Here is a 21,067-nt window from a genome sequence, read left to right on the forward strand (position 1 = left end):
AAATCCCCGTAACTGACCCTTCGCAAAGACCTGCCCCCCTTAGTTTCTGTTGTTATGTCCGACAAGCCATGGCACTCTCATTCACACCACACATCATGTTCTCACAGTGAAAAATACTTCACGGAGCAAAGAGGACACTGAAAATGTATCGACAGACAAGACAAGCAGGTTACTTTTGGCTTTACAAAGTGTCATTTTTTTAAGACATTCAAACAATAAATACCATTTTGTGGCTCTACAATGTGTTGTGACAGGAGCCTCGTTTTAAGTGGCACGTTAACCGATCATCTCTTCCTCTTTAGTTGTTATTAGCTAGAAATAAACCTGAGTAAATATCAGAAGGTATATTGTTCCAAGACTTCAATAAACAATTTTACACAGTTCCGGCGTTATGATTGGTCAGAGTGCCTGTCAATCAAACCATCTGCGAAGGGTCAATTAAGCTATTGATTAAAAATCTGCGGTCAGCAAGTGAGATTAATACTTTTATTCAGCAAGGATGCATTACATTGACCGAAAGTGATAGTACATTTCCTTTAGCCTATATACATTTCTATACATTTTCTGTTACTTTGAACTCTCTATTCATCAAAGAATCCTAAGAGAAATTTATTATGATTTCCACAACTGTTTATAACATTGATAATTATATGAAATCTTTCTTGAGCAGCAAATCAGCATATTACAATGATTTTTGAAGGATAATGTGACTGAAGATTGGAGAAAATTTTGCTTTGCCATCACAGGAATAAATTACATTAAAATAGAAAACAGTTCTTTTAAATTGTAATAATATTACAAAATATTACTTTTTTTTTATTGTATTTCCAAGCAAATAAATGCTATGAGACTTTTTTTTTTTTTTTTTTTTTTACATGAAAACAATCTTACAAAGCCCAAACTTTTAAACAGTACTGTACTGTATGTTTTGGCTGAGATGGCATTACAGAAAGCAATGTTATTTTTTACTGAGAACTAGACACCAGCTCAGAGTCGTCGCTGTGCTCAGAGAAATAAAGAAATCACAGAAGATTCCAGAAAAAAAATCAAGCTTTAGGGTACTGTCACAAGTGCTGAAAGCCAAGAATGAATAGTGCCGTTTGGGGGTAAAAAAAAAATTGTGGCACCATTGAGAGAGAGAGAAAAAAAAGACTTAAAGGGACAGTCCACTCAAAAATGAAAGTTTTGTTATCATTTACTCACCTTCATGTCATTTTAAAACTGTATGATTTTCTTTAAAAAATATCTTGTTTTCTATTTAGCAACCCCCCCCCCCACCCATTATAGTTTTGGACCCCATTGACTTTTACTATATGGTGAAAACCAGTTATTTAAAAAAAAAAAAAAAAGTAAGTACTAAAGTAAATAAAAGTAAAGAGTAAATAAATTATTTTGGGATGAACAATCCCATCTTCAGGCTGAAAATAAACCTGGACTATTCCTTTAAGCCAGTCTTTATGACTAAGCCTGTCTGAGATCTTTTCGGACTCTGTGGAGAGCTGGGAGGACTGCTGTAATGTTGAGCACACCGCTGAGAGAGTCCATCATGGGTGTAAGCCAATAACACCCCACAGCCATCAATCTCCCTCCAGCCCGGACATCAAACCACATCACAGATGCAGGCACACCAGAGATGAAGGAGTCTACTGTCTGTGCCACAGCGCCCTCATCTTCTCTGATTTACATAAGCATTGATCGCATAACGACCAACCACTTACACTGTGTGTGTGTGTGTGTGTGTGTGTGTGTGAGTGCTGGCCGCAGCGGTGGACTTTCAGTATAAACAAGTAAATAAATCCCTGTACATGAGATGAGCTATGCAGATGCTATGGAGATGAAACTGTGCATTTCTGCTCCAAGAGAAAAAATGTAGAGCATCCAGTGCATTAGAGGTCCGTTAATACAGAAGCAATCAAGTCAATTATGAATCCACAAATTAGGGCTGTGCAAAAAATCTAATGTGATTTTCATGCGCATCCTGTCAGTAAAGGCGCTCCTATAATTAGTAGTATATATCCAGCACGTGCGTTCAGTTCAGGGTTGCCAGGTTTTCAAAACAAAACCTGCCCAATTGCTTCTCAAAACTAACCCAATCGGTTTCATTCCAGGCAATAAAATACATGTTTTTTGGCTGGGTTCCCTTGGTAAAATTTGCTTGTTAGGAGCTAAATATCAGATTATTGGGATTGGGGTCATTTCGACCCGCAGACATGAAAAACAACCGCAGACTTGGCAACACTGGTTGGCCTTTACTACACAGAGCCGTAGTTCACTGACAATCTACACAAAATCGATTTCAAAATTTCACGGCTCTGGGTAGTAAATGCCGCTCCACCTGAACCAGTGTTTCCACGGTTGTTTTTCATGTCCGCGGGTTGAAGCGACCCCAATCCTAATAGCGTGATATTTGGCCCCTAAAATGCTAATTTTACCAAGGCAACCTTGCCAAAAAAACTGGTATTTTTTCCCCGGGACACAATTTTTATTGGGGAACTCCCTGGAAAACGCGATTGGGATTGTTTTGGACTAGTTTTGAGAAACAACTGGGTAGGTTTTGTTGTGAAAACCTGGCAACCCTGATCTGAACGCACATACTGGATATATACTACTAATCACAGGAGCACCTTTAATGACGAGATGCGCATAAAAATCTCATTCGATTTTTTGCACAGCACTACCACAAATAGCACATATTTTTGTACAATGGCACCAAACTGTTTAACTTTTTAACCGCCGTTCATGGCAACATACAGATGCTACTTTCCAATGCCTCTTTTTTTATACCAATGCAAATTAATTGCCATCTTTCAATCTTTTGATAGATGACTAAAAGTTCAGGCGTCTGCACTCAAAAAGCAAGAAAACTGATTTTTTTGTAATAATTATATCTAATTATATTTAATCATTATATCTTATCATATATATATATATATATATATATATATATATATATATATATATATATAATTTATATAAAAACTAATTATACTTGTTACGCTAAATACGAGTGCAATAAATGAAATCACTTGAAGTACAAATGTGTTTTGGGTGCAATATAACTCTTGCATAAGAAAGTAATGACATGCAGTTGCTTTATTAGACTGAACTGTTGCGCTAGAAGTTACAACCAGCGAGCATCTTGTTGCTTTACTGTAGATGGTGACACCAGGGTGTTGCTGTGGCAACATGAGTAACCTAGTGAGTGCGGTGGAGGAGGGGTGCTTCAAATGGACAGACAGGGAACACCACAAAACACGTGACCTACAGCACTCCACATAAATGCTTTAAATGTGTGTGTGTGTGTGTGAGAGAGAGTGGCTACTGTACAGACACAACAAAGTGGCTTCAACTAATCTCTGACCACAACAGAGATGTGGAGTCACCTGGGGATTGTGGCTATTAGGCCCGAGTGGTCCGCTCTTGAGTGGCACATTGGCCATGTGGCACTGCTAATGGAGAGTTAATAGGAAAATAAGAAGCTGACCGAAGCCCCTGGTGCATCCGCCCATACCATTCCTCATTTAGAGTGCTGCAGAGCCAGTCTTCTGTTTAAAGCCCAACAAAGCAGCAAATCATCCCTCTCCACACACCAGATGTGATCTGCTTCCTGCTTTCATCATTGTCTGAACAGCTTATCAGTCATAAAGCATTGCTTAAATCGCTAATACGATCAGTTCCAGTTTATGGCTTTTTTTGACTTTTATCATCTCTACTTATAGTTATTGTTAAAAAGAAAGTATGTCATTTTTTAGCAGTTTGTGTTTTGAAATTCAGAAACAAAGTATTGCTGTTTGTTGGCATGCTCTGATATATTTACTTTTAGCTAAACCATTGTCATGAATATGGGGTGCTAGTTTTACAAATCTGTTTGGGATATTAAGTGTCGTTCACAACTAGAAAGATAACTAGAAAGTTTAGAAAACCATTCTAATTCTAATAGAACTGCGAAACAACAGCTAAAATGAATGATGTCGTTGGAATGTTTTCGTTCTATCCACATTTTTCCTTACGTAAAAATGGGTGCCGCCATTTGTAAATTCTATGGCTCGAGCTTCCGGTCTCATTTGCATCCAGTTATTTTTAGCTGTACAAAACAGTTCGTTTTGCTGCTTGATATTGACAATTGATGTGTCCTATCGTATTATTTTAATGTGTTATCTTAATTAAGAACACACTGGTTTGTAATGCAAATAGTTTTACCATTTACTGCACATTGTTATTCTCCTCATTATTTACCTATAGCGGCTAATGAAACGGAAGTCTCACCCATAGGCTTACTTCCACATTGAGGAAAAACATTAAGAGCCAATCAGAATCCACCTGAATTTAAACAGTTCAAGGATTTAAAAGGGCAGTGTGTCAAAACTGCAGAGCATGATTACAATAAACATAACATTATCGTCCACCAGTGTTAGCTTTAACATAGTTATTATTATAGATCTTAATAGTTATAGTTCTTGGTGTGAACAATCCTTTAGTGGCACAAAAATACTAATTTTAAATTTATCAAACCTGGCATTCTTTTTTTTTCCGTAAATTAAGATCTTTCAGAGTAAAACACGATATTGAATAGCAAAACCACTGCTATAACTACTAAAATGTCATCGGAATCACTTTTAGAATTATTATTTTTTTCAGTTGATAAATAAAAAAAAACATTAAGAGCCAATCAGATTCCACATGACTTTAAAGAGCTCAAGGATTTAAAGGGGCAGTACAACAAAAATGCAGAGCGCGATTATAATAAACAAAGTTATCGTCCACTAGTGTGAACACTAGTTATCATTTTAGTTATCTTTATAGTTTTACAGTAGTTCTTGGTGTGAACAGACCTGTAGTAGTTCAGAAATATTCCTTTTGAATTCAACATAAAATACCATTTGCAATCTGTTTTATTTTGTATATTGACATATTTCATAGTGAAACATTAGTAAAGCAAATCATTATAGATCTTGGTGTGAACAAGCCTTTAGTGGCGCAAAAATACTACTTTAAAATTTTTTAATTGCATTCTTTTTTTCAGAATTTTCAGAATAAAACAAGATATTGAATGCAAAAAAAAAAGTAGGATGGGACCTATCGAGAATTGATTGGATTGTGAAGGTGTTTCAACCTAAACGTCAGTTTACCGCTGATTATGAAGGCTTCTTTTTCAAATCTATTGTTATTTGCAATTATTTCCATCAACTTCGTAAATTGTAAATCTGTAAGATTAGCCAACAGCCCACATGGCCTAGGTGGTGTCAGCTGAAAAGAAAGTGCTTTCACAAGTGAAGTTTAATAAATTAATAATAATAATAATTTCAAGGAAGCAATGCACATTATTTGTGTGCAATAGAAAGTCAGACCTGGTGATTTCGGCCTGCTGCTGTAGCTGTTCTTGAACTTTGCGGCAGATCTCACTCGCTGTGGTGTTCACCTTGCCGATCTTGGTGAAGAGGGCAGCGATCTTATCGCTGCGGAGGAATCCCGCCGCTCTTCGCTTCAACAGGTGGCTTAAGCAAGCCTCAATGGAGCCTGCAGGAACATAGAGGGAGGAGCTGATAAGCAAAGATCATACAAAACACTGAAAAAACTTAAGCAATTAGCATATTATTATTTCTAACAGCTTTATGAATTCCTTTAATAACAGCCATTTGTTTTCACATGTCAAATTTTCAATTCCATTTCTTTCCCAGGAGGCTTTGCTATCGATGAACTTGCACGATGCAAGGGAAAATCTTATTTCAGAAGTAATTGAGTTCTGCCTCATACTCCTCATTCGCTTTTCGTGAGGTAAACAGCCATGACAGGAGTGCATTGCAACTGGGAACAAGATTTACTGCTGGTTCCTAAAGCACAGTTAAATATTTCAGTAATTCAGACTCAGGGTGAGCTACCTGTTACCGCTCCTGCTTCTGCTAGGATTCAGTCCCCTTAAGCACTGTGTGCTCACTACAAAAACAAATAAACAACGGCAACAGTTCCCCAATCCCCTAATCTCACAGATGAAGGATGGAGCAGATGTTCATATTGGTGTAGGTCCATCTTTCTTGACACTTAGCCAAGTGCTCATGTGCCAAGAACAACATAAATCAAGATGCATGAGGAAACTTGCTTGGGAAATGAAATCAAGATAATTTTTTACATGATTGCATTGAAAGACCAGTTATGACATTTGCATTTGTCAAGACAGCTGAGTAAAGTCTACCTGTCGACTCGCCGCATGATTGATGCTATCAATATCACAGCAGAATCTAGGTCCTTTCGCTGCCACATACAATGTAATTGACTGCATTTGTGAAAACAATCAGATGTTTATGGCGGTAATAGCACTTTTATTGCTTGGCTTGTGCAACCGGGGGCAGCGGCTTCAGGTTTTTCTTTTAAGAGCCTGTTTGATACATTTAGACAGCTAAAATGCACATTCATGAAGGGAAAATGGGGATTGCATTGGTCTACTGTAGTCAAGATTCAGGGGCCTCGCATTGGTTTTCAGTGAGAGTTTACAACTTTTCTTTTTTTTAAGTTGTGCAGACATGATCAACAAGCTGCAAATATGTTGCTAATCTACACCTCTAATTTCAGAGCATACAAGAAGATGAATCATCTAATTGGCTACTGAGTGCTTCCCCCCTTGAGAACCCAGCACGATAACTGTCTGCTTCCAAAAGCAGCTCTGATTTGAACAGTAATGCCCTGAGAGGCACCAAAAGAAATGGCACTTCCTGTGTTTCTCTGATCCATCTTCCACTGAGCAACAAACGTGCAGGAAAAGCGCTGTGCAGTTGAGAAACAAACTGAACGCTCCTGAAGATGTATTTACATAATCTCTCTGTGCCTGCTGGTTGAACGCCTTCCTGCATGCACCCATACACCCACAAGCTACTGGTCTCGAAGCACACATTTGAATACATACAACAGTATCAGGCAATAATAATGCATACATACATAAATAAACGCATAAAAAACACTTTTCACACTACAAGTGTCCGGCTAAAAAAAAATGTTCCTCCAGTGTCAAAAAAAAATCTTCTCAAGTCCTTCACTGACACTGTTGCCTCCTTGGTAAACAAGCTCAATAACTTAAACAATAATAAATAAATAAATATAAATAAATAAATAAATAAATAAAGTATATATATATATATATATATATATATATATATATATAAAGAAATTAATACTTTTAATACTATTACTCATTTAGCTGTATTGTTACAAAAAATTACATTTCAAATAAATGCTTTTCTTTTACAATTTTTGTTCATTAAAGAACCCCCAAAAAATTGTTTTTGACTTTGTAACAATAGCACTCACTATTCTATTTCTATTCAATTTATTCATATAGGCTAAATAATAATAACTTGACCCTAAAGCACTAGCTATCTCTACTTTCTATTCCATCTACTTTTTATTTATTTATTTATCTTTTTAAAGAAGGAAAAACATGCTACGTACATTTACTGCAGCTAACTGCAACATGTCAAAGCACTTATATACTCTCGCTCTTTTGTTGGTTTGATTGCTTATATTCTCGAGATTTGTAAGATGCTTTTGTATTGTATCTTGAGCACTAAATCTGCATATTAGAAGGATTTTTAAAGAATCATAATAAAGACTAGAGTAATGATGCTCAAAATTCAGCTTTGCCATCACAGGAATAAATTACATGTTCAAATATAATCAAATTGAAAATAGATATTTTAAATCACTGTATTCTTGACCTACCGACCCCAAACTTTTGAACGATATGTAGGTCTATATATAGTATAACAAACCAACCACAAAGTTGAAGACACATCCAAATACATTCTACCATCTCATATTGGTAAAAAGCTTTGTTTGTTCAACTGAAAAAAAAGCAATCAAACAATACACACAGGAAATCAGTATCCCGTCACAGATACATTAAAAGGCCTCATCTGATTCAACTGTAACAACCTACACTCAATAAGAACAGCACTGAAAACAGCATCTGACAAACCACATGGAGATTTAATGAGCAACAGATTAGACATATTACCCCATAAATCATGCCGTTTAAAATCTTTGCTAGTCTTAACGATGCATTAATGACCAAAAGCTTCCTGTGTTCTTTCAGTCATGGAAACTGAAGTATGTCAGGTTTAAATACTTACTTCTTTCCCAGTTTATACAACTATATGTAAGCCATTGATAGGTTCCTTTTCTTCATGACAAATTACAGAGGGGTTTACTCATATATCAAAGTTGGCGGGTTAGAGAAGAAGATCTAATTAGACTTGTAGCACAATTACCCACAATCCTTTGTCAAACTTGTACCGAGCATGTCGACAGAATACAGCAGAACACATAATCTAAAAGCCATAGCATTGATGCAGAGTTCAGCTTTTGAGATGCTATGACATCGCACACGTGAATGCGCTCACAGGCGACTGTATACATTGATCGATGGCCGTAATCTGAGCTACTATCATCTCTGTGAGACGCGGGGGGCTGGATGCCGGCGGCTGTGCGCGACCGCTGCCGTCTGTAGGGAAACACACCTGTGACTGTGCAGTCAAGCTGTGAGTCACAGTAATAGATGGTAATGAACTGCATTTCTGAGGTACTCGGCAGCTGCACAGAGCGTGGGCGACAGGGGGAGGCGGGGGGCTCAAGAAAGAGTTGAAGGACCAAAGGAAAAAAATTGATGACAAGGAGTGAAAATGAGTGGCAGAGAAAGGCAGGCCAGAAGAGTTAAAGTGATGAAGAGTGAGGAAACGAGAGGGGAGAGAGCGTGAGAGAAACTACAGACTCAAACCAGAGATTAATAGAGTGGAATAAAAAGAGGAGAAAGACAATGGCACAGGCTGAGTGACTCATCGCTCTCTGGCATGAAGAAGGTTTAGCACTGCTGTACTTATTAATCAGCCTGATCTTTGTCCCTCAGTCTGGACTTAGGCTCTGTCCTTGAGCGCTGGCCTTATGGAAAAGAGCATGTTCACAGAGACATGTGAATACCAGTGACATCCAGCGAAGATGAGATGTTTCACTGGAAGGCAATGGCACTGATCATCCCCACTGAAAAGTGCTGGTTTGGAAAGTGTGTGAGAGTATTCGATTCAATATGATTCAGTTCCATTATTTTAATTCAATTCAATGAAATATGCTGAATTACTGAACACTTTCACACCAAAATACAATGTTTGTCATTATTTCCTTGTCAATGTTTATGCTGTTAATGTTAACTAAAACTAAAATTGATTTCAGTAATTTAAATAAAGCAGAAATTAAATAAAATATAAGTATTAAATGAAAAACGAACGAGAATTAGAATTTTTGCATTGGCAATAACTGAAGTAACATTAGTTTTAGTTGATTTACTAAAACTGAAATGAAAAATTAGCTAGATACAAATATATATATATATATATATATATATATATATATATATATATATATATATATATATATATATATATATATATATATATTTAAAAAAAAACTAATAAAAATGACAAAAGCTAAAAACCCCCAAAAATTTATTTTTTTGAAAACTGAAAATACAAGATTTTCTAAATATGAATAAATACTAATAGTATATAAATTATATTAAAATATTTTTCATTATTTACTCATCCAATCTCGTTATTTTATTATTATTTTTGATAATATAAATAATTTATTTTTTATTATTTTTAAAACAAGACTATGAGGGATAGCAGTACAGTGAATTCAGTAACATGCCAATTGTCTAGCTGATGAGACGTCTTTCTGATGTAATAAAACAGTTTGAAAATTATGTGATCTTATAGAGTTTATAAGGACTTATAATTATTTATAACTAAATTATGATTACTTTTATACAGTGTGTGCCACTGTAAAGACTGTATGTCTATCCCTCAACACTGAAATCATCTACCTTATATTCAGTATGGTGTCTATTTAAGGTGTTAATGCTGTTCTAGCTTTAAACCTGCCATGACAAGTCACACTTTCAACTGAACGACATTGTAAAGGAGAATTTTCTATATAAGCAAAGATTATGTCAACAATAATGGAAATTTCAGTATGGAAAATTGGTAACCAGACAGTTTGAGTCCCCTCACTTACATTGTACACGGGTGAAAAAAGGATGAGACTTAGAAAAAATAAATATATATTATTTTATGTTTCACAGAAGGAAGAATGCCGTATGGCAGTGAATGAACAAAAGACACTGTCTGTCACAGGCAATTCTAGTTGCATTTTCATCATTTAATTTCTTAAATTATCCATTCACTATATATATATAGTAGGCCTTTATTCTGGCCCACCATCTAGTGGCTATTTGGGTTTGGAAGATACCTTGGGAGGAATTGAGAATTAAAAAGCATAAAGTAAACAGTCTTCATCATGATGACAAACCGCTGTACTCTACAGATGTTACGTTCAAAAGATAATTCTTTGTTTTTTGTTTGGTTTTTTTACATCTGGCACCACCAGCACCCAAAGAAGTTGCTCTGCTATTTCGGTGAGTTTAAACAGTTAGACACCTCTATTAATAGAGGCATCCATAGTTTTTATGAAAGGAGTCAAGTGTGAATACAGCACATTCCTGTCACCATTAAGCTTGCAAGATGGCAGTCTAAACATTTCACACACACACACACACACACACACACACACACACTACACACTACACAATCCAACACACCTCTGACAGTATATGATGCATTCACCCCATTCCTGCTCTCAGGACACCTGTGAAAACCGTAAAGACTGACAGTATATCCAGCAAGTGGATTACAATGTAATCCAATGAGTCTTTAAATGTGTAAAATATAGCTATTTGTACTAATAGTCACAAACATTTGCATGCATGCCTGCATTAATGTAATGCAGTAAATCATAACTGATGCATAAATTTACATGCTAAGACCTTAAATCTGACACAGATACTATTTAAATGTGCTTCCATTTCCAATGGCCTTTCAGGTCATCCTCTCACACCAGGTGATTAAATACTGATTTACACTAACAGTCTGTGAGACGTATGGCGCTGATCACAGGCCTGAGTTTTGTCTATTCTCTCTGGACTGAGAAAGGAAGGTTGAACAGAAATCAATCTGCATGCACCTCCCTCCATCCACTGTGTGAAAAAGACAGTATACTTCATTAACGCTCTCTTTGTCTAAGCACCTTCAATCAGCTGAGGGATGCTCAGCACTCAGCCGCAGCTGCTGACACTACGGGGAAGAGCAGAGCGGTCACCAAACACCTGTTCCAGAGACGAGAAAACATGTCAATGCTGGCATTCATTTGACAGAAACACCCACAGAGACGTATACAGAGAACATTCCCTGATACTGCTGTCAGAGATAGTGATGCATTTTAGGGACTATTATTAAAAAACAAGTGCAAGTAGACTTTGTTTTTGGCACTGACACCAGTACTTTTAATAACACCAGTTTTTAAACAGAGCTTAACAATAATGATGAGATAGTTTCTCCTATATGTGGAATATCTCCATTATAGAGTTAGATATAAGCAGACTTCCTTTCACTAAATTTTTTTATTGACATTGCTCTTGCTCAAACTCACATCTGTTCTCCAGAGGCCCATCTCTCTTCTCTTCAATATTTTATTCAAACAGCATTTCATAGATAAACACCATGACAAGCATTATGGGGTAATGATTCAGATCAGCAAGGGCCCATATTGACTTTAAAAATGTAAAAACATTGTTATAAATGTGTCTACCATGTGATAACTATCCACAGTCATCAGCCTTTGAAGTGGAAATATATCTGCATGCTTCCAAAATGAAATCCCTGTGGAATATAATGATAGAATGAGGAAAAAATGAATAAATTAATTAATTGGTGCTTATAAAGAAACAGTGAGATTTTTGTGCACTTTGGTTTTCACGCTCCACAGGAAATGGACATGTGCTAGCTCTTCTCAATCCGAAAAAAGCATCTCTCCCACTGGGGAGTCACTCCTACGCATTACCTCTCTAACACCCAGCTCTAATTAAGGGAAACAACATCAACTAGTCCAGTCCCATCGCTTAGATACTGAGAAAACAAGAACATCACATGGAGCCATAGATTAACATCTTAGAGGATGCAGAGGGGCATCAGGAGTCGTGTCGGTCTGGCAGCTAGGGATCGCGGGATTTGATGAGGGTTTGGGGAAGACAGTGGAACATCTCAGACTAACACAATATACAGATGTAAAGGATCCAGTTTGAGAACCCGATTGTTTGCAAACAGGTATGTACTGAGGACTGAAATGTTTTTGGTGAAGGGGTGTGTGTTGTGAATATATATATACTTAAAAATACATTTATAACATATTAAGTATATTTAAAATCTATTAACATATTTACTGACATATCGCTCGATACTGATAAAAAAAAATAGACAGATTAATAGCATGAACTACAGACAGACAGATATACAGACATACAGACTGAATGAATGAACAGACAGACAGATAGACAGATAGATAGATAGATAGATAGATAGATAGATAGATAGATAGATAGATAGATAGATAGATAGATAGATAGATAGATAGAATGAACTATAGACGAACAGACAGACAGACAGAACGAATGAACAAATGATAGATAGATAGATAGCATGAACTACAGACAACTACGATGGATAGCATGAACTACAGACACAGACAGACAGATAGATAGATGTACAAACGAAAAGCTCATCAATCTAATCAGGTCTCCCTATAGTCATACAGTCACACACCAGCACACACAGACATCATTCCAACAGGTGCACTGATCACGACTGAATGGTGACAACCAGCTGTAAAAGGCAACACATAAATAACATCCCATCTAGACCTCCAGTCATCAACAACAAAAACACCTCGGTCAGAGACACCTGAGACAGGTCTTGCCATCAACCCCAGTGGACAGCTCATGTGAATCCATGTCATCTAACATCAAGCGTCTCTCAGTGCAGACTCCTGGTTGATGAAATTGGCGGGAATATGACGCTGCTCCTGTCCTCGTGAGCAGAGCAAACTGTACAGCCGCAGTGGAGTTCAAGCTGTGAAGGTTAGATAGCACATGTTCCCTGCAGACAGCATCAAAACCAGAGCATGCAGGGGGCCTGTGAGCTCCTAAACACCGTGGCAGGGATAATCTCATCGATTGCGATCAGTGGACTGCAGTGGTCCCCTTCACTGTCACCTCAGGCCACAGCACATTGTCTTTAGAAATAACCCTAAAGAAGACCACCAGCTGAGAGGGGTTACATAACCATGTGTGTTTGTTTCAGCAAATTTGTGCATAATAGCCTCGGACATGGCCGAATCCCTGTATAGAAACAGTGTTGTCATGGAGATAGACTGTAATTAGTGGAATACTAGAGTCTTCTGCAGCATCTGTGGTCCCCTAAATGATGCTCACAAACACATATGTGGAAATACAGGACTGACTGCCAAAAAGGAAAGCTAGATTAGTGATGTGTCGGATGATATTTAACCATTTTGACACTGTTTGCATTTGGGGCATATAAAATATAGAGTTGATTACTATGAATCTAATCAAGGTCTCTTTACAAGTATGACATCATTTTGAATACCTAGTTGCCATGAATACACCTAGCTGCCTCAAAAACCCTTACATCTGAGAAATGTCAGTTATTTTAGCCTTTTAGTCATAAAAGTTTAATTAGCCATCACTTTACACAGCCAGCAACCGTTTCATTTTTTCTCAGCACAATAGTCTGACTTTGTAAATCAATAATCATCTTAAATGGCTTTGAAATGCAAGCATCATAATAAAAGTATACAATTGTTAATTTATTTCTTTATTTATTTATTTATAAAGAAATTAATGCATTTATTTAGCAAGGATGCATTAAATAGATCAAAAGTGACAGTGAAGACATTCATATTTTTAGAAATTTCAAATAAATGCTGTTCATTTTCAAAAGAATGCTGAAAAAAATATATTGCCAGAATTTCTATTTTCACTCACACACACACACACACAAATAACATTACTGTCTTTGGTGAACACAATATATATATCGATTAAAAAAATTCTTATAAATCACAAACTTTTAAACAGTAGTGTATGTAAATTATGGATGCACTAATATTAAAAAAAGCCAAAATAAACATTACAAGTTGTATAATTACTTTGATATTATGATTAATAATCTTTAATTGTCAGATATTAAATTCTATGGTATTTGAGTCAATAAAGGAGCAACAGATCTGGAATAGTTACTACCTGTTTTACAGTGGACTTGGCCATATCCGAGCAAACAGCTCTGCACTTAAATTAAAGAGTTAGTTCACCCAAAAATGAAAATTACGTCATTAATAACTCACCATCAGTTCGTTCCAAACCAGTAAGACCTCCATTTATCTTTGGAACAGAGTTTAAGATATGAACCAACCCTTTACGTCCGCTCGCAGTCTAATTTGAATCTGGGTCTCAGATAAGACTGATTCACAAGATGCTTCATTGTGAGCATCAGCTGAGGGATGCTGGGTAAACAGACATGACTCACAACTCAATTCATTCACTCATTAACGTATAATTAGCTCACAGTGGTGCAGGTGTTCGAGAGAAAACTTCTGTCTCAGCTCCTTGTGATGTTTAGGGATTTAAAACTGCAGCACAAAGAAAGATGGAAAGGGTGAAGAGAAAATACTGGTATTTTTAAAAAAGGAAAATAGGAAAAAACACCACAATGCTTTACTTCCTTCACTAGCCTTCCAGTATTGTTTGCATTCCACGAATCAGGAAGTTTCAGCTGTCTCATGATGTGACCTTTTACCCTAACCATACATTCCTTTCAAGTCTCTGATTTGAAGGAACAGGCCATCCAAAAATATAATTTTTGCTGAAAATGTACTCACCCTCAGGCAATCCAAGATGTATATTATGTATAAAAATATTTAAATGTTGGATTTGTTGCTTACAAACACATAGCTTTTCGCTTTACAAGACAATAATGGATGGACTGTGGTCATGTAAATTACTTGTGGATTATTGTTATGTTTTTATTAGCTGTTTGGATGCTCATTCTGACGGCACCCATTCACTGCAGAGGATCCATTGGTGAGCAAGTGATTTAATGCTACATCAAAACTCATCTACATCTTGGATGACCTTGGGAGGTTCTTTAGAAAATATGTTTTTCATGTCTATTCAAAATATGTTCTTCTTCTGAAGAAAAAAAAAGAAAAAAACATTCACACAGTTTTGGAACAACATGAAGCTTAAGTGTAATTAAAGGGCAAATATCATATTTAAATTGATCGAATGCTGATTTTAAGGGTTTTAATGCATAATTAATTTAATTTAATGCATGAACTTTTAATCAATATAAAACAGCAACACCGCAGATGTTGCATTGATTTTAGCAAACCGATTTTGCTAATGCATACAACAGCAGAAAACCAGCATCTGAGGGGATTCGACTAATTATTTCTGTATTATTCATGAATGGCACCAAATTCCAGCATGTGAGTAATATAGTTCCTATCAATTCAGTAGTTTTTAATTCATATTAAATACATAAATAGCAATTTGTGCTCTCATCCTCTTCTGGTGACCCCTGACCCTGCCCACACACAGCCTGAAGGATTTACAAGGTCTGTGTTTTTCCTTCTATTGATCAGCCAGTGGGATACAGAGCCAGCAGACCCCCGACACAACCCACCGCTTGTTAACTAATATGCATGGAGGATGAAAACTTTTAGAACATGCTGGCCAAAAATCTTTTGAGAGACCAAATCAGCACATATTTAGCTATATGTTTACACGGTTATATTTGTGAAATGAACAAATGAACACCAGCACTATGCTGACTCTACCCTTGGGAAACCAGTGGAGAACTCATTTTATGCTGGAAGTGAGTAAATAAATGAAGTTATATTGTCATGTAGGAAGCTGTTTTAATAGTTTAGCATCTTTGTATGTTTTATATAGAGATTAAAACATACAGAACTTGCTTTACATTCTATAAAATGTCATCATGAGTTACATTTTATATCATTTAATAATCAGCGTCAATTTTAATTTATAAATCTATTGTTTATTTCTAATTTATGTTTGTTCATAATACATTTATTAATGCTAATTTATACAACTTAGAAATTAACTCTACCATTAAAAAGTTTGGGGTCAGTATTTTTTTTTCTTTAAACAAAATGAATACTTTTATTCAGCAAAGATGATCAAAATTGACCGTACAGACATCTATGATGTCGCAAAAGATTTCTATATTAAATAAATAGTGCTATTTTGAGCTTTTTATTTGTCACATTTTCCTGAAAAGACATTGTATCAGTAAATATATATTATCTAAAATATTTTATTAGAAAAATAATAATTTTCAATTGTAACACTATTTCACAATATTACTATTTTATTTAATAAATTCAGCCTTAGAGTGACTTTTTTTCAAAAACAAAACAAACAAAAAAAACTACTTACCAACCCCAAACTTCTGAAGGGTAGAGAATAAGTAAAATCGGTTAACAAAATTAACATAATGCATGATACCAAATGCAAAAAAATGTATAAATATACAAATATAAAAATATACACAAGTGTGAAGGTTTTTTTTTTTTTTTTTTTTTTTTACACTAAATACACAAAGAGATCTGTGAGTGCACTCACTCATATAATTATCAAACAGGCATTAGCAGTGGCAGCATCAGGACAGGGACTATTATTCAGTGTCTAATGGCTCTGCATCATGAGGGCATGTCCGTACAGTGTGTGCTCTGCATTATGGGAAGGCAGCAGGGTACACGCACATGATCCAACAGCAACACCAAAATCAAACACACAGAAAAGGACGCCAATGTGATCAAAGCATCTGACAGATTTTCTGGAAAACCCGGCTTTAGGTCTTTGACTCATCTCATTTCTGAAGAGAAACCAAAAAAATTGCCAATTTAGGAAATTAATATCAACATAAAATGTCATTGATTTAAAACTCTTCTCTCTTTTTGCATATAAAAAAGCCATCTTTATGACAGACTATATCTATTATTTTGGAAACTTTAGAATATTAATGTATGTGTTTTCATATGCCCTTTTTTCTTATTAAACGAATGTGAGAAGTATGCCAAAAGACATTATTGTAAGAACCAAGCAAGGTTTGGTTGGTTAGCAATAGCATGGCACAGTCCAGCCAAGCAACTGCCATTGAAATGAACAGGAACGCTAACAGAATGTTTCTCCTTCTAGCTAGGAACCAAGCCTTTTTGTTGGTGCTCAAATGCAGACTGCCTGCCCAATAACACGTACAGTACCACGTTCAACCAATCCACAATGCACAGGCACAATTCCTCTTAATTTATTCCCCTGAAACTTAATTTAGCTGGGAACTGCATTGTCATATGCTGGTGTGACGTGGGTGAGTGTGTGCTCCAGGATGAAAGTGAGGGGGTGGATGACTGCGTGGGGAACCCGTGCCCGGCGACTGACTGGAAAACAGGGGAACTGCACTGTTTTTGGGTGGTGACGACAGACTGGCAGCGCTCCCCAGCCATCCACACACACAAACACCAGCGCTGAACTGCATTTATACTGAAACCATCCCTCCGCTTACGGTCACGACTCAGGCTTCTCCTCACCAAAAATGCTCCAAATCATTATGCAGAACGCCTGCGATGCGTGAGAGAGTGAGATAAAAGATTGACATTTTTACTATTTAAAATAACTGTTTTCTATTTAAATGTATTTTAAAATGTAATTTATTCCTGTGATTTTAGAGCTGAATTTTTACTATCATTACTCCAGTCTTCAGTGTCACGTGATCCTTCAGAAATCATTCCAATATTTTGATTTGCTGCTCAAAAATTATTATTATTATTGTTGAAAATAGTGGAGTAGATTTTTTTCATGTTTCTTTGATGAATAGAAAGAACAGAAGAACAGCATTTATCTGAAATATTTTGTAACATTATAAATGTCTTTATCATCTTTTGATCAATTTAAAGCATCCTTGCTAAATCAAAGTATTTATTATTATAACTTTTTCTCCCAAAATATACAAAATATACTGAAATTATACTTATACTGATTTGCTTTTGAATGGTATAGTGTAATAATGTTACAAAAGCTTTTTATTTCAGAGAAATGCTCATCTTTGGAGCTATCTATTCATCACAGAATCCTGAAAATTTTTAATATTGATAATTACAATAATTCAAAAAATTCTTGAAAAGCAAATCAGCATATTAGAAATTATTTTTTAAGGATCATGTGACACTGAAGACTGGAGTAATTATTCAGAAAATTCAGCTTTGATCAAGTCAATTTATTGAAATGAATGTAATTTATTTACAGCAATAAATTACATTTAAACAGATATTCAGATAGAAACAGTTATTTTAAATTGTAAAAATATTAAAACATTTAACTGTTTTTGCTGTATTTTGGATCAAATAAATGCAGGCTTTAAAAGACAATAAAATCTGGTACACACACACGTTAAATTATATATATATATATATATATATATATATATATATATATATATATATATATATATAAGATAATAATAAATATAATAAAAAATTATGAACACTTAAAAAATAAATAAACAAATATATTTAAAAAATATTAATACTTAATAAATATTATAAATTATAATAAATATTAAACTTAATAAATACAAAGTGTGTGTGTGTGTTTGTATAATTTCATTATTTAGATTCACACAAGCTTGGTGCAAACACATTTCCTCAGTGTGCACACTTTTGCACAGTCAGGCTTAGTCTCGCTATTCTCACATTATACAGCACTTGGTGAAGAATGGTTAAGCATTAAGAAAGTTAGTTCCCTATCTGTCGGTCACTACGAGTTACGTCGAACGACATATGGGGTCTCACTTGGGAGGCCAATCATCTCAGAGTTTAAGAGAAAACGCCAATGAAAATTGGCTAGTGGATTTAACATACCTGAGCCACTCCCCGTGCCAACGGGTATAAATAGGGCGACAGGTGCATCCACTCATTAGATTTTTGCTTCGGAGCCGAGTGGTTGTATGAAAGCTGTTATACTCCACAAAGCCATTCATCTGCTGTGTCAGGAAGCTGTTCTGGTTGGCGGTACGGCGCAAACAGCGGTGTCCCTTTCAGCGATTCCCCTGGGCGCTTCAACTAAGAGAGCAGATTTCCTAAAAGAGCAAATCGCGGACGATTTGCGACTTTTTAAAGACGCCGTTTTGTCCGCGTCCTTCTGGATGCGGTCGTTTCCTGTTCTCTGACAACGGCCACGTTCGTTGTCTTCCGTGTCTGGGCATTCAGCACGCTGAAGGCGCGTTCGTGGATGGTTCATGCACGCACTGCGTGTATGACCATGGCAACACTGTGATCGCGTCTCCCCTTTCTTAAAGGGAAAGGAGCAGACCCCTCTGTCACTACACGTTCCGGTTTCTCTGTCACGAGCAGAGGACCACCGGCTAGTGCTCTGGGAGATTTGAAGGTGACAGTGAGAGCTTCTCCGCCGGGCCACGCCCCACAGACCTCTTACCCCTTCCGCAGTGTTTGTCCTGTGCGGCTGCTGGGTGATTTTGCTGGGCTGTCTTATGGCAGTCCCAACGGGTCATTCAGTTTGCCGCCGGGGATCAGATGTCAATTGCAGCATCGGGGATGGGCTGTTGACCTCTGTGGATGAAGATTCGGCGGGGCTGCCCCCCTCGGGTGTTGTCGCCACTGCCAAATTGGACCCACAGTTGACAGCCGTGCTTGCCCGGGCAGCTGTGAGCATCAGGATGGAGGTGAATGCACCGCTGTTTGATTGGTTCTCGGTGTAGAGCGCAACTCACAACCGCGTTTTACTCTGGTTCCTTTCTTCCCGGCCTGTAAGCTGTCGGCCGCGCTTGCTACCAAGGCTTACAGTGCTGCGGGCCAAGCTGTCTCTGCTTTGCATGCCATGGCTATCCTGCAAACTCAGCAAGCCAAGGCTTTAACAAATGCACGAGGGTAGGACCAACCCGAGGTTGATGCAGGAGCTGCGCATGGCGACTGACCTCCCCCTTCCGGGTGACGGAAGTCACAACGCAGTCCCTCGGGAAGGCGATACTGGCCCACCCAGACCTGGTTTTCGGAACTCATGCTCCTCGTGACAGCCCCTCCCTGGCGCATCCCCCTGAGGAGGGACCTTCTCTCTCAGGGGCTTGGCACCATTTGGCACCCGCATCCAGATCTTTGGAACCTCCACGTGTGGCTTCTGGACGGGACCCGGCAGACCTAAGTGATCTGCCCCCAGCGGTGGTAGACACTATTACTCAGGCTAGAGCCCCCTCTACGAGGCAGACCTATGCTCTGAAGTGGAGTCTGTTCACGAATTGGTGTTCTTCTCACCGAGAAGACCCCCGGAGATGCCCGGTCAGAGTCGTGCTTTCTTTCCTGCAAGAAAGGTTGGAGCGTGTGCTGTCACCCTCCACCCTGAAAGTGTATGTGGCTGCCATTGCAGCCCATCACGATGCAGTGGACAGCCGGTCCCTGGGGAGGCATGACCTGATCGTTAGGTTCCTGAGGGGTGCCAGAAGGTTAAATCCTCCTAGGACACCCCTGATTCCCTCCTGGGACCTCTCTATCGTCCTGGCCGGACTTCAGAGGGGTCCCTTTGAGCCGCTGGATTCAGTCGAGCTTAAGTTCCTGTCTCTCAAGACAGCGCTCCTGGTCGCGCTCACCTCCATCAAGAGGGTCGGGGACCTTCAAGAATTTTCAAGAAGACCTTCAAGACCAGTTTCTTCCCGTGTGTTGGGTAACAGGTAATTGGCGGGAAGGGCTGGCGAGGTGTCACGCTTGCTGCGCCATTCCCCCTAACACGGGGATGTGAGCGCCTTTCTTCTCCCAGTGAGTTCCCCGGTTGGCGTACCCTGGTCGAGCTTCCTCCAGCACCCTCTGCAGTCAGACTTGGCGGAGCAGTCTGCCGCCAGGCCCAGTACTGGTGTTAGCATGCCCGGAGTTCCGGTCAGCCCTTGTACTGGGCTAGGTGTTCATATGGCTTGATTCCCTACGGGTAATCCCATATGTGTATTCTTCCACGGTAAGGTTTCCCTCTTGGCAAACCCGTGTCTTCCCTTGACAGACCCGCTCTGTCAGTCTCTTCTGGCAGCTGTTCCAT

At 37.8% G+C, this 21,067-nt stretch overlaps 1 protein-coding gene across 3 annotated transcripts in view; it reads right to left on the reverse strand.

The window, feature by feature from the left end:
- The window catches only part of LOC132108053 (small G protein signaling modulator 2-like), a 48,752-nt gene that overhangs the window by 20,106 nt on the left and 7,579 nt on the right, over positions 1-21,067 (reverse strand). For all 3 annotated transcript variants that reach the window (XM_059514522.1, XM_059514521.1, XM_059514519.1), the window contains exon 3: positions 5,349-5,517. In XM_059514522.1, the coding sequence (XP_059370505.1) occupies positions 5,349-5,517 (169 nt within the window). The remainder of the gene's footprint in view (positions 1-5,348; positions 5,518-21,067) is intronic.

The sequence above is a fragment of the Carassius carassius genome, chromosome 28 (genome assembly GCF_963082965.1).
Source record: "Carassius carassius chromosome 28, fCarCar2.1, whole genome shotgun sequence".
NCBI lineage: Eukaryota > Metazoa > Chordata > Actinopteri > Cypriniformes > Cyprinidae > Carassius > Carassius carassius.